The sequence below is a fragment of the Caloenas nicobarica genome, chromosome 5 (assembly GCF_036013445.1).
Source record: "Caloenas nicobarica isolate bCalNic1 chromosome 5, bCalNic1.hap1, whole genome shotgun sequence".
Lineage (NCBI taxonomy): Eukaryota > Metazoa > Chordata > Aves > Columbiformes > Columbidae > Caloenas > Caloenas nicobarica.
This window is the reverse complement of record NC_088249.1, coordinates 44,199,698-44,214,508: the sequence shown is the minus strand read 5'-3', so window position 1 is coordinate 44,214,508 and position 14,811 is coordinate 44,199,698. Positions and strand designations below refer to the sequence as shown.

Here is a 14,811-nt window from a genome sequence, read left to right as displayed (position 1 = left end):
CCATGTGCTTGAGGAAGGCTTGGCCTAAGTTGAGCTCTGCTCGGTGGTGCTGCTAGTTTGCTATGATATTTAGAAAATACCAACAGTTTGCTTTTCCCAGGTAGCAGACTCAGAGTGGGTTTCAGTTTGGCCTTGTTGAATAACTTATGTTTCCCCCGTCAGAGATGTACAATTTCAACTTCAAATCTGTGTGTGCATGCAGAGAAAAAGATGAGAAGACTTATCTTCTGCTTTCAGAAGCAGCTCGTATCGATTGCCTATTTCTTTTGTCCTTTTCTATTTGCAAGCCGGTATCTGTTAGGTTGCAGTTAGCTGAATGTTTTTATTATTAGTCTAAAAATGGTTGTTTCAGGATGTGAACTATCCTGGAGAAGGAACTGCAACTCCTTCCTGCTTCCTCATGGAAATTAATTCACGGAGCAGAATGCTGAGGAGATGATGTGCACAACGAGGCACCGCGTGGTGGCTGACGGTACCAAGCGTGACTGGAAATGCCGCCTGGCAGGGTGGGAAGAGGCAGGTTTTACTCTCAACTGTGTTTGAGAGGGGATGCGAAACCCACCTGCTGGGGAGGGGTTCGGGCATGCTGCCGGGAAGCGGCTGATCCCGGCGGCTGGCAAGGGAGCCCCTGCCAGCTCTGGCGGCGGGGTTGAAGGGCTGCTCCATTTCGGGGCATAAACCTCAGTGTTCAGGGTATCCGCACTGGGATTGCCCAACTACAGGCAGTTTCTGCGGCAGCCCTGGCCTTTGAAAAGTTTCTTTTTCTACAGAAAGAGGTGACTATCTCTCCACCACCTTCTTACTCTTTCCCTTCTATGGCATTCAACCTAATAGCCAGTAAGAGGAATAATAATTAATGGGCTGTGTGTAGGCTATGTGTATATTTCCTATAATTGCATTGTTAAATGAGTGACCTGATGACATAAACTAATTTCCATGCTGCTGTTTCAGCAGCATTAGCCATTTCTCCTCCTATGAAACTGGTGTTTTAATTTCTCAAGCCCCCTAACAGCTGTTGAATTGATATTTTGTGTAAAATACGCAGCATTTGAAACGTTCCCAACCCGTGGTAAGGGTTCCCTCCAGGCCCTGTGCAGTGCCCTGGCATACAATGTGACTTCAGCCCTGTACTATGCAGGAAAGAAATTTGCTCTGATGATCCACATGGCAGAGAGTTTCTGTAATCTATATCATGAGGTCACATTTCAATACTGGGAGCAACTGAGATTAAAGCCTTGATTTAAACCACTGGAGTAAATATAGTTTTTACATTAGCGCATTGCAGACCTAACTTGGGGGATTGTGTCACAGGATATTTTTTCTGAATTGTCTCAAAATCTTAAGGCCTCCTGCTTATTACCATGGTGATGTTGCTCCAAATCAGCGTTGAAATTTCCCAGAGCATTTTAGAATCAGAATTATGAAGGAACTAAATGTTCGCTCTACCTGGACTGAAGCCAGTTTGCCCTCATACTGAACTTTCTGTATGAAACCAAACAGGCAGTTTGGACTGAGGATGCATGTGTTGAATCTCAGATATCAAGTCAACTGGCCTTTTTCAGCAGAACTTTGGATCCTCTTGTGCTAGAGCAGATTAAATTCACCTTGCTTCATATGAATGTGAGATGCTTTTCTCCAGTGCCAGAACAAGGCTCCCATGACACCCCATGCCTTGCTTCTGCAGGATAGACAAGCTCAGCCCCAGGAGTCCTCCAGACTGTTCTGCAGGCTCGTCCTCTGCAGGCTCGTCCTCTTGGAGTGCTGTGCTGAGAAAACATAGCTCAGCCCTTGCCGTGCTGCAGAATCAAGTTGTCAGGAATAAAAACTGTTGTAAACGGGGCATTTGGAGAGAAAGTTGTCATGCTGCAGTAAGGGTTTTTGGGGCTAAATCTAGCTATTAAGATCAACAGTAAAAAACACAGCCTTCTCCAAGCTGGAATAATTCAATTTAACCAAACAGAAAATTCTTCCCTTATTAAGCGAATTATGTCTCCCAGTGAAAAGGCTTCAAACCAAACCTTGCCGTAAAGCTGCTCTGGGAAGCCAAGGAGCTGAGAGATTGCAGCCAGGTGCTTCATAAAGCCAAGGCTCTTAATGTTTCTTTTACACTGGCAGGAGGCAAAGGAGCCAGCCTTCTGGAAACACCCTAATGAGTGCACCGGTCCACCCTCTCCCAAAGATGTATTCTGGTTTTGTTTTATCCTGTTTGAGACAGGGCTGTAATTACAACAGTTTGTTTCCAGTGCAGGTTCTGAAAGATTGTCACTGCTATGGCAATTTACAAGGAGGAGGGACCAGTCCCAAGTCTTACCTAAAGACGAAGTCGAGACTTTTTGATGGTGAACTCACTAAAACAAGACCCCTTCTGTGTGCCAGGCTATGGCACAGGATGCGTGTGCTGTATGTAAGCTTCCGGTTTTTCTCAGAGTACTTGTCTACCTCTGCACAAAGAACATATTTCATGGCAAAATGCAACAAACTCAGCTTGCTGCAGATGTGCTAGCTTGGGCACTGGACCCAGGGTTGCCGGGGTAAGCACAAATCTCTCCATTGGCTAATTTACTGGCTGGAGGTGCCATGCCCTGGGTACCTTGACGCTGCACTGCTGTGCCACGTGTGCACTCTGAGCACCGGGCTCCTGACTGCTTGGCAACTCCTGGAGGCCCCAAGCGTACTGTTCCCGTCCCCTCGCCAGCACAGACCAGGATTCCCGATGCCGTTGCTAAGCCTCTGCTTCCTTCCTGGTTCCTAACCAAGCTTTAAAAATATCCTCTTGAGTGGGTGAAGCTATACTGGAGAATGTCTTTATGGGAACAGTCTAACGTTAGCCCTGAAGAGGGGACAGACTAACCATTTCAGGCTCTTCCTCCCTCATGCTTTTCTCCTCCACTTCTTTCCAGCTCCTTTCGTATTCCTATTCTTATTGTGTGTTTCTCTTACGCCATTGGGTTTTTCCATCACTGAGACTCCTTGGCGCATACAGCTTTAAAGCATAGTCCCAGCCATTGCTAATCTGCAAGCTTTTGTTTCAGCTCAGTAGTACTTGTATGCCTTTTTTTTTTTTCTGTCTGGGGATCTGATTCTGCATCATATCAAAGTATTCCAGAGCCCACAGTGGAATGGAAAATTTTAAGAACCCTTCTAAAAGGAAAAGAAATAGAATCATGCTGAGGCAGGTGTTTACATTAGATGTGGCAGAATTGGGAAAAAGATCCCAGTGCTTTGAGTCCTGATTAACCCTTCGTTGCTGATGGTTCCTTGTCTGGGACTGTCCCATGTGATCTCTGCAGTTTAAATCTGAGTCATTGTAGCATTAGGGTACTTCACCCCGAAACAGATTTGGGCTTGCCTCAGGGTTTCCTTTAACCATGTGTATAAGACTCTGACGGTAGCGATCCCTGCTGAAAGCTGATGTAACAAGTCTGTTAGTGTCCTTTTACAGCCACAGAAATCCTGGTATTGATAAAAAGGCTGCGAGGTGAGATGTAGAAAGCTGAGTTATTGCTGTGGCCCTCCGGGATGTAGCGAGGCCTCGGTGACCCGCCGGGCGCCCCGCGGGGCAGGCGGGAGGCGCCCCGGGCAGAGGGGCCGGGGCAGACGGTCCCTGCGGCGGCGGCGCCCGGGGGCGAGGAGCCGGGTGAGCGATGCCTCGGGGCCGCCGGTAGAACGCGAGAGGGGCCAGGAAGCGGCGAGGGCAGCGGCGAAGCCCTCCCGTCCCGGGCCCTGCCCCCGCCTCCCCAGGGGACGCGGCGGGCGGGGGGCCGGGGGCGGCGGCGCGGTGGCAGCGGTGACAGCGGGGCTGGGGAGACGTCAGGCGGAAGGGAAGGGCCCGGCGGGCGGCAAGTGGGCTCCGCTGCCGTCTGAGCATGCTCCCGCGGGGGCAGCGCCGGGGTATATAGCGGCACCGAGGCGCCGGCGGCGGCAGCAGCGGCTCTGGTGAAGCCGGTGGGACGTTCAGCGCCGCGCTCAGCTCTGCACTGCGCTTCGGACCGCTCCGTGCCGCACCGCTCCGTACTGCCCGGTGCCGCTCCGTGCCGCACCGCTCCGTACTGCCCGGTGCCGCTCCGTGCCGCTCCGTACTGCCCGGTGCCGCTCCGTGCCGCACCGCTCCGTACTGCCCGGTACCGCTCCGTACTGCCCGGTACGGCTCCGTACCGCACCTCTCCGGACAGCAGCGCTCTGCACCGTCCCGCACTTCTCGGCACGGTACCGCCCCGCTCCGCGGAGTCCGTCTCTGCCCGGCCGCCGCTGCCCGCCGAAGCCTCGGCGCCCGGCACGGCCGAAGCAGCGCGCCCCGCTCCGCCGGCCCCCGCGGCGGGCGCTCCCGCGGGCGGCAGGATGGCCGCGAAGCCGGCCGAGCTGATGGGCATCTGCTCCAGCTACCAGGCGGTGATGCCCCACTTCGTCTGCGTGGCCGAAGAGTTCCCCCCGCCCGCCCGCCCCGCCAAGGCTCCCAAGGGCAAGCTGCGGCGGCCGCGACAGTCGCGCTTCAAGACGCAGCCGGTGACTTTCGACGAGATCCAGGAGGTCGAGGAGGAGGGGGTGTCCCCCATGGAGGAGGAGAAGGCCAAGAAATCCTTCCTTCAGTCTTTGGAGTGCCTGCGGCGGAGCACCCAGAACCTCAGCCTGCAGCGGGACCGCCTCGGCAGCTGCCGCCTCCGCAACAGCCTGGACTCCAGCGACTCGGACTCGGCCCTCTGAGGGCGGCGGGGCCCGGCCCGGCCCGGCCCGGCGGCGGCACGGACTGCGCTGCAGGAGCCGCCCCGCCGCCGGCCCAGGAGCGCCCGGGGCGGGCAGCCGGGTCGGGATGTTTTCTAAGAAAGCGCTTGTACCTTCGTTTCTATTTGATTGTATGAAACTCTCCGTTTAAAAGACAAAAAAAAAAAAAAAAAAAAAAATCTTTTCTATTCGTTAGAAGAAATGAGCTGTTTTAGATGCATTGAGCTGCCGGACTTTATATTTATTTTTGCATTTAAACTGTTGACTGCATTAATTTAATATGTTTCTACCTGAATGTCTGTTATTATTTCCATAAAAGTAATAAAATCTGATATATTTGCACAGTACATATCGGACTGTTCTCATTTCAGGGATCTAACTGTCCTCTTTCAGCTTCCTTTACCCCTTTGAAGGCTAAAGGGATTTAAAGGCTGTCAACAGCTAATGCAGAAGCAGTAATGCTGTCCTCAGGGATGCTGCTCGGATGCTGCAGTCGGTACTGTCAGGTACATGCTAATGAAATGAGCCAAGTTAGAGTGATTTTTAGACGACTTTATTTGCTTTTTTGAGACCTTCGTGTTAACCTGAATTGACGTTTAAGAAGCATTTATAACTGGTTGTATCAGAGAACCTTAATGCAACTGGGCAAGCCTCATGCATTCGCAAAAGTGCGTAGATACTTTCTGTTCTCATCCAAGTTGTTTTTGTCTTTTCTCACCTTCCCCTTCTGACCTATAAACTGTTTAGTGCTGCAGAGATGTTTGGTAGTTGGATATCATGCAGTTTAATTTACTAGAGCAAGTGGTACTATGTGGATATGCTTTTCTTGGAGTTGAAAAGCAAGGGTATTTTGATGTGGTACAGGCATGGAGTTACCTGGGGCTTCTGTGTGTGTGCAGGCACGTGTAAGATTTTGTAAGGTTTTCTCTGTCCATGGCGTATGTGCTGCAGAGCATCTGAAGCTCCCTACAGAAGGAAGAGCAAATTCTTGGACTGGGAATCTTTTCCGTGTCTTCTCCATTCTCTTGAAAAACTCCTGTGCTAATAGTATAATCCCACCGGAGCATCTTCCTTCAAGGCAAGCCTCAGACATTTGAAACTTCCCAGTCTTATTAGGGTAATGAGCTGTAACCTCTAACATTTCTGTGGTAAGGTTTTCTGAGGATTTACAGTTTTTTCTTATGTTCTGGCTCAAAGTGCGATCATACTGATAAACGGGCATAAACATTATTCTGTGAATTTATCAGGGGAGGTTAGGGCTGGGGCAGAGGAAAAAGATGAACGTGATGCGGATGGAGAACAGGGTGCCTAGTTAGGGCTGGCAACTATGGACTGGCACTCTTTGGGCACTGAAGTACAGCAGATGAGCTGTGTGAGGAGCCCAGTGCTGGTTCCTGGCTCCGGGCACAACTGATGCCTGTCTCTCTCTACCTTAAATCCGAAGAAAATCAGGGTGGGGGTGCTTGGTTTTGGACAGTCCCTTTGCCAACTTTCATAAGTACAGGAAGAGTTTTAAAAAAACTCTTGCAGTAGGAAAGCCAGCTGACCTCGAGCATCAAGGGAGAGTTATGCACACAATTCAGCAGGTAAGGAAACAGATCTGAGCTCTGACCTGATGTCCTTGTGAAAAAAGCATTTAAACCACCCCACCTGCCCCTTTGCATACAGTTTGTGAAAGAGCTTGTCTCACTTGGCCGTTAGACCCTGATGTCTGCTTTCTGTATAGACTGAATGCAAACATACACGATACCCACGTGCAAAGCAACTTGATCTCCAGAACAGCTTTTGGCCAGGCAAACTGGACTTGGTAAGAAATAATAGGTTACCAGCAGCTGGGCTCATTTTCCTCAACAAATTCCTAATGGTGTTACAAATCTGGAAGTTTTGGGTTTTACAAAGTTTTGAAACATCTATAGGAACTCTGTACCCTTGTGCCTGAATGTTGCATAATGTACACAGTGGACTAATGAGCTCCATAAGATTTCCAGAGGTTGTATAGCATCCTTCCCATGCTGCAGGTTTCAGTCTTGCTTTGCTTTCAGCTCTAAGCTTCAAGAGGCTGTGAGCACACAATCTTCTTCCCCCCTCATCCTTTCTGTTTGGCGGCTGGGATTAATAACAGCCCATTTACCATTGCCCGTCCCATCTCTGCTTTAGCGTGCAGCTGTGCTGCTACTATGCAGGAGGCACCGGAGGCTGTGCTGCACCAGCCAGCAGCAGCACACTGGGAACACACTTCCTGGAAGGGAGAAATACCCATATTCCCTTTTCTCCTCTGAGAGACAAGTGTGGATATTAACACAGAGAACAAAGAGGGTTTGAGAATCTGTTGTAGCATAATATTGGAGAAAAAGCCATATTCCTGTGGTTAGGCTGAATAAATAAGTTTCCCTTTGACTGTTCTTTGTTAACATTTTTCTGCTCTATCTCAAAGTGAATAACATGGGAGATGCCAGCATTAAAGATAGGCTAGCATTTATCTTCCAGACAGTTACGATTGAGGCAAAAGGGTGAAAAGCCAGAGTGTTTTAGCTCTGTCCTGGAAAGCTCCCCTCTGAATGCAGCTGGAAAAATAAACCTCCCTTCCATTCTTCCTGTGCTGCTAATTTTGAAGGTTTCTCTTGCAATGGTTTTTAGCACCATAGACATCTGTCCTGTAAGGATTTCAGGAAGACCTAATAAATTCAATTTACTGAGGGTAATGACTGTATCAATAGTTTTGAGTCTGTCACCCACTACCCAGGCTTGAGATGTGGGCTGTGTATTTCCCTTCAGCAATTCACAATTTAAAAGCAACCAGCAGTTGCCACTTATGGTGATGCTCAGGATGCCAGTGAGTAGGCACGAGCATCCTACGTCTGCGCAGGAAGGAGCTGGGAGCCAAATGCTCACGAAGCAGCAGGATGGGTCTCAGGGCAGAGGGGCAACTGAGCACCCCAGGGATGTCTTCAGCCCTATTTCTCACAGGAGATCACACAGCAGAATTTGTCTTGAATGCAACTTGTATTTTATTCTTGGATAGCTTCATGTGTAAATCATCCTGTCCTCTGTGGTGAGAGGCACAGCTGGCGGAGTAAATAAACGCTCAAACTTGAAATCAGTTATTTAATTCTATTCCTGTTTTGTGTCCAGTCCTCTTCAAGCTCGTCACCATTTTTCCTCTGTGCTCATGTTGAAATTCTGTGTTAGCATAAAGCTACTTGCGCTGGTGTGGCAGAGCTGTACCTCCATGCCTTATGTTGACCTGATGTGCCTAGAGGGGTTTTGAATGGTGCGATATCATTGCTCTCCGGGCATCAGGAAAAAAAGAGTCCCCTCTGTGCGTCTTATGGGTAAGCTTTTCCTGCTTTTTTTCCCCCAAACATTTTAGTTAAATTTGACTTAATAAATTCATGGAGGATTTCTGGTTGCAATTTAGTGTCCACCCCAAGGGGCTGAGGACAGTCTACTCTCCTAGTGGCATGCGCACTGTTTCTGCTGTTGGGTGACTTCTCTTATCTCTGGGTTTCCAGTGACTCACTGGGGACACTTCAGAGTGGAGCTGGTGTCAGGAATGAATATGAGAAGGTGCTTGTTATTCCTGAAGGTTTCTGTGCTGGCATCCTGCAAATGAGTTTGTTTTAGGAGGTGGTTTATGATGACATGTCTTCTGATCCTTACCAGTACTGTGGGTCTGATCCTGCAGAAGTGTGGTGGATGGGCTGTGGGACACAGCCCTGGGTAAGAAACACCACACAACCATCGTTATCTAACCTCCAAAGTAACAGCAGAGCCGTGGGACAAAACAAAACTGAGGCGTCTATTTAACTGTCAGGCTGACAGTGAACAAATTGCTGTGTAACAGGCTGACAGGCGAGCTCTCGCAAATCTGGTTGCTGTGGTTTATCAAATGTTGGCAGTGCTGGCAGTTTGCTGGCTGCCCTCCAAGGGGCTGGAGCTTCCCGGCAATGTTAGCAGCGCACAGTGTGTGCATGGACATCAGACTCTGTGTCCCCAGCCTTAGGTGTGGGCTTTTGAAGCCATGACCTGAGAGATCAGCATGGTTCTCCAGGCTGCATCTAGCCTTGCTTGATCCGCAGCTCCCATGGCATGGCTCAGACTGAGCTGTCTTTTGTATATGTGCAAGATGGACATGGGGCTTGCATTTCTGTGGTGGAAAAAACCTTGGGGAGGTGCAGATATCCTGAAATCCCTCAGCAGCACTCAGGCTGCCTGTGCAGAGATGCACCTGTGCCCTGGATTTGCAGTTTAGCATCTCACAGTCATCTTAAATATGCAGCGCTTCAGCAAGCTTGGCTCCTAACTTTAGGGAAATTTTATAAGCCGTAAAGATGCAAGATTACATCCTGACCAAAAAATAGTCCATTAATAGCACAAGCAAGGGGAACTCACCTTTTTCTGAAGTAGGAGGCCATGGCACAGTATGGAGAGGTTGCCAGCTCAGCCCTTCAGACTTTGGCAAGAAGTGGTATGTGGTCTTTCACTTCCACTTGAGCAGCCACCTGAAGTCAGCTGGCTGAACTTGGGAGAATTAATTAATTGGGGGAATGCATTAACTCCCAAAGAGCAGCTCATCACATGTATGCGTGTATGTGTCCCTGTGCTTGGGCTGCCTAGTCTAGAGTGAGTGCTGTGAACAGAGCAGCCCTTCTCTTGACTGTAGAGCAAAGCACCTCCAGATATTTAATTGACGGTGCAATTAGTTTAACTGGTGCCAGAGGAGAAGGAAAAACTTCCTGCATAACCAATGACTGTGGTGTCAGAGTCGTGTAACCATTTCTTGTGCCAGAGCATCAGCTTTAAGGCTATTAAGTGTGCGAACTCAGTAATTATGCACTTAAAACTACTGTGTTAGAAAAGGTCATGGTATGCTATAAATAGCATAGGGTCAGATCCTGATTTTGGCTGCATTGGTGTGAGACTGGCTTTGGTCCAGTTGTACTCTGGAGCTGATCTGGATTTGCCCCATGAGAATTCATGCTACTTGCTGATGTCACTGAGCACGTTTCTGGACTGGCTTGAAATGCATCCCCTGCTTTGTCACGCCCAGGATGCTCGGAGGCTTCACACAACCCCACACAAGTTTAACCAGCCTTGTGCTTTGGGAGCAGGGTGGATGATGTGTGCTCACCTGGCTGGGGCATTTGGTCCCTGCTCCCAGACAGAGTGGGAGCTGGCAGCAGTGATGGGGAGAGGCTGGGGGAGCTGGGGCAAGAGGGGAGGGGGTTTTCCTTTGGCTCCTCTGTGAGTCTATACTGATGTGAGACTGCAGAAGACTTTCTTTGAAAGCAAACCAAGGTTCGCCTGCATCCAATTTAAAACAAAACAAGAGCTACCATGACAATTTATTACTCTGTCTTGAACAGACATTCTTTGTTTGGAAATATTTGCATTGAAGAGGTTGAAGTTATTTATTAGGAACTGGTGAAAGGGAAATTTTCTTCCTTGGCTTGATTTAAAACCCTGTTGTTGTGGAAGATTTTTTTTTTTATCTTGTGAAGAAAATGACCTTTCTTGGGCAGGAGGGAAGGGGACTGGCGAGAAGAAAGAGAGGGAGGGAGGAAGAGAACACAGCTCGCTTGTGAAATGGCTCTTGGCTCATAGAAAACCATGTGAAAGATGTTTATGTGCTTGTTACTTTTATTCTTGGGTTCTGGCAAGGCAGTGTTTTCCCTTTGAGAAGTATTTGGAGGTCCTGACCACGATCATTAAAGACCCATTTTTGTCTCTTTTTGCAACAACTTCTAATGTCTGAGAGAGCCTGCACTCTGCTGAATCTTTTAGGGGAAATTCAGTGAGATGACATGTTTTTTCCACCATTCCTTCTGTAAAAGTAAACAGAAGGAAAGCAGCTTTGGAAACATAGGTTATCACTCGTACTTACTGTTAAACATTTGTTGTTAAGCTGAGTTGGATGCATTTCAACCATATGTGGCTGGCATTTATCAACTGGGAATGTATGCAGGGGGGTTTCACAGATGTGGTATCGTGGTGACCCACACAGCTTCAAATTGCCCTGTGTTTTGGAGGGAGGTTGGATGGTCAGGTGTTGAAGGGTGGAAAGATGTAGAAGCACCAAAACGTGGAAGGACGCAGCTCTGTCACTTTGCAGAGAGGCAGTTAAAGCAGGAATTGAGCTGCTGGAGCAGAACCAAATGGTGCAGGGAGAAGGGAGAGGCAGGAAGGAAAGAAATACCCAACCTCAGAGTGAAACTGGATGTGGCCCACCTGCCTAAGAAGGCAAACAAGAGAGCCTGGTTTTAATCAGCTTCCTTTAGTAGCACCCCTGAGTTTACACACCCTTGGGATCCAATGAAATGAAATGAAGCTTTGCCTGCTGCTTCTAGTTATGAAGCATATTGACATTTTTATGTGACATTTTTGTTGGTTTCTCAAAATAAATGTGAGAGTTACCAACCAACTCCTCCTTTCCCAGAAAATCAACCTAAAATAACCAATCCACTAGCTTTAGGAGTTCAGTTATTAATTTTATGACTGTATCTATGTGTGGTCGCACTAGGGAGGGTGACCACCCGTCCTGCTCCTCTGAGGCTGCGAGTTTCTGCTAGAGCACAAGGAAACCACAGGCACAGGTCTCCTGGGGAGCTGAGCAAGGAGGGGACTTGGAAAGCTCCGAGCAGGAGGGTCCAATACCCTCAGCAACACCAGGACCTTCTCCAGAGTTTCACTGGCCTCATCCAAACCCAGCAGAGAAGCAGCATGAAACATGCCAAGCCATGAGGACCAGCCAAGACCTTGCACACCTGTATGAGTGTGTTTCTGTAGGGAGCAAGGGTACCACAGGGTGACAAGAGCTTTCAGCCCATCATACGTGAGCTAGGAACGTACTTGATGAAAATAGGCACTGCGCATTTAGTAACAGCAGGGAAAGGCACAATCCCAGCTTTTTATTTACAATCCCAGTCTACCAGTTAGTGTTGTCTGGGCTCCAGCAATGAACCCTGAGCCAAATTCTGGGGTGATTTATTCCTCACTCAGTATAATTCCATGTATTGAGTGGAGTTGCTTAGTCATTGCAAAATGTGGCCCAATTGTTTTTATCTGGACATTTATTTTGTTTTTCTAATCATGCCCCTTGAAATGTTAACCCTACAGCCTATAAAAATAACCTTTTTCTCAGGCAGGACCAATATGGCATTTGGAAAGGAACCATATGCTGGCACTTGACTTCTGCTTTATTTAGATATGTTCTGGAGGTGGTGTTGATGCTCACTTTAAGATCAGTCTCCAACTGCCTATGCAGGAATTAAGCAAAGGGTAGGAGATATAGCACACGTCCATAGGGACATGGACATGGGAGGACAAGCACAGAAATCTTTGCTTTCTGCTTATAAAGCTGAATCTCCAATTGCTTGAAAACAACTAACCAAAAACCACACACACACACATGCACACATACTGGGCACGTTATCACTGCCTGGCTCCTACCAAAAATTTCCACCAGTCTTTGCCTCAACACAAGATCTGTGCAGCAAACACCACAACCTTGAACGCTTCCCTCCACACCAGCGCTTGCTTCCCATCAGAGACCTGATGCTGCTGGGGAAGCCTCTGTCCCCTGTCCCCATGTGATTGTTACTAGCTCTGCATAAACCTTTCTCCTAGGAATGTGCCAAATTGCTTTTTGGGCAGGCTAAAACTTTTGGCATCCACAATATCCTTTGACAGTGGATTGTGTGATTCTGTTATCCATTGTGCAAGAAAAATATTTCCTTTAATTTTCTTAAACCTGCTGTCCAATAACTTATATGCTGCTCCAGCACTTGTATTGTCAGAAATAATTGAGAAGTTCCTCATTGATCTTTGCAAACTATTCATGAATCTCCCTCCTATCTTCCTTTTTTCTTTTTTTCCAAACCAAAAGCTCCTGCTCTATTAAATTTCTGTTCAACAGCAGGAAATATAGATACCTTTTTTGATTTTTTTCTTTTTAATAACTAGACCTAAACAGAATACTCAAGATACCTGAGCACTGTCATTTTAGACAGTTGTCAGATTAGGATTTTTGTTTTGCTCTTGATTTCTTTCCTAGTAATTGTCAGCTTTCTTATAACTTGATAATTACTGAGTAGCAAGTTGACTGAAGACTATCCCAAATTACTCCAGCATCTCTTTCATCATCAGTTATTGCTGCTTTAGAGTACTTTATATTGAATATATAGTCAAGTATATGTAGTGTACAGTGTTGCAGGAAACAGACTTAGATTTCTGATATTGCCATATCCTCCTTGACTGTTCACTTCAGTCTCTGTTCAGCCAGAGTGCCAAAGACTTTCTAGCAAGCTTCTTTCTTCCAATGTTTTTGCTAAAGTTTATAGCAGAAGCTTCTAGTCTTTTACAAGCCATTCTCCAGAATATTTTTTTAAGCATGTCTTATTATGATTTCACATTTAACATCCCAGCATTTATGATCCTTTCTGTTTTCCACCTTTGGACACGACTGATGCTTTTTGCAGGATATCTTTTTACTTGTAATAATATTCTTTAATCTACTATTTAACCATGCTAGCTATTTTTATTCTTTTTGAAGAGTCTTTCTGGTAGCTAAAAGACTCCTAATATCCAAAGAGTCTAGATATCTGCAATCCTTTTTTACTCTTTTGACTTCTTTTAATTTTCTTCCTTGAAGCTCAGGCTTTACTGTAGAGTATGGGGGGATGAAGTTTCACCCTACAGAGCCACGAAATTTGAATGCTTGATTATCTCTGTCACAAAGTGTTTCCTTATTGCATCTTTATACTCCTTGAGCTAAATCAACAGCCCCCTGATGCTTCTGGGTGCTCCGACTTGCTGCACTGGACAGCACCGCTTATAGTACCAAAACGTAGCATCCCCATCCGGCCCTTTTGTAAAATTTACCTGGCCTGTATGAGGTTAGGTGAAATTTCTCATTATTGCTTTATTGACTACCTTTGTACACTCTTTTTCCGTCAGAATGGTTCATCCATTGCAGCATCCCCTCTGGGTGCTCTGGATCACCACCCTAGTCATATACTGATCCTATTGAGGTGTGACATCTCCATCTGCAAGGACTTTATGGTACTTGCTGGAACTGTTTACTTAGCTATGTTGTTCAGCTCAGGGTTTTTTTCACATAAAGTATTGCTCCTGTCTTGGTTGACCTACTCAGCCATCACATACTTTGATATCCTACTGGTCAGCTCCTTTTCATTAGGCTCCTGAAGCAACCGTGTTTCAGCTCAGACACGATGCCACCCTCTTGTCTGGGATGCTCACATTAAGCTCTCTTTCCTCCCTGATCCAGAGTCACGTTCATGCTGACAAAATAAGTCCTTTCCTAATGTAGAAACAACATGAGATCCCTGTATGGCAGAGGGAGGAGAGCCACCAGGCTCAGGTCGCTGAGCAAGGGGATGGGACACCTGAGGCCACGTGCAAGGCTGGTAACATGTAAATACTATTCATCAGCTTTCTCAGCCTGAAATCCTAGCACAATTCACCAGCAAGTGGCAGGACAATTTTTTCTCCACAGTCGCCAAAAGTATCTGCTGAGCAGCAGAAAGTATGTGCATGTCCCCAAAGGGGAGGTGCCTCTGGTCAGCCAGGATCTGCATGCAGCCTCTGATGGGCGACATGGGGAGTCGGGACCAGAGGGGCTCAGGCTCTGAGCGAGGCTTTTTGGCAAAGCAAAGCCTCCTTCTTTGGCACAGGTGGTCTCTCCGCACAGCTGTGCATTTTATAATCCATAACATCACATTGCTGGGCATTTGTCCTCTGAATAAATCCATTCACCGACCAAACGCATCTCCCGTGGCTGCAAACCAACAGACCTCCATCTGCAGGAATTAATGGACCAAGACTTACAAATTTCCGACTCTCCTACAGGGAAACTGAGGTCCAGAGAGAAGCAGCTTGCTCAGGGCCATGCAGTGCACCAACAGCACTCTGCCCCCTAACTCTCCATCTCTCCCTGTGAGCACAACAGCATTTTCTGTCCCCAAACAAGCAGTAAACCCCAGGAACCCCAACCTCCAGTGGCCCTGTTCTGAGCCCTGGAGCACCTTCACATATAAAGCTGAGCAGAAACCAGCAATCCTGCCACTTCCCCTG

The 14,811-nt window shown here is 47.6% G+C and overlaps 1 protein-coding gene across 1 annotated transcript; it reads left to right on the top strand.

Annotated features, from left to right (window-relative positions):
• The first annotated feature begins 3,907 nt into the window (after window positions 1-3,907).
• Window positions 3,908-5,026, top strand: C5H11orf96 (chromosome 5 C11orf96 homolog). Its single transcript, XM_065636342.1, has one exon. It carries the CDS (start codon window positions 4,339-4,341, stop codon window positions 4,699-4,701), a length of 363 nt encoding a protein of 120 aa, XP_065492414.1. The 5' UTR covers window positions 3,908-4,338; the 3' UTR covers window positions 4,702-5,026.
• The last annotated feature ends 9,785 nt before the right edge of the window (window positions 5,027-14,811 follow it).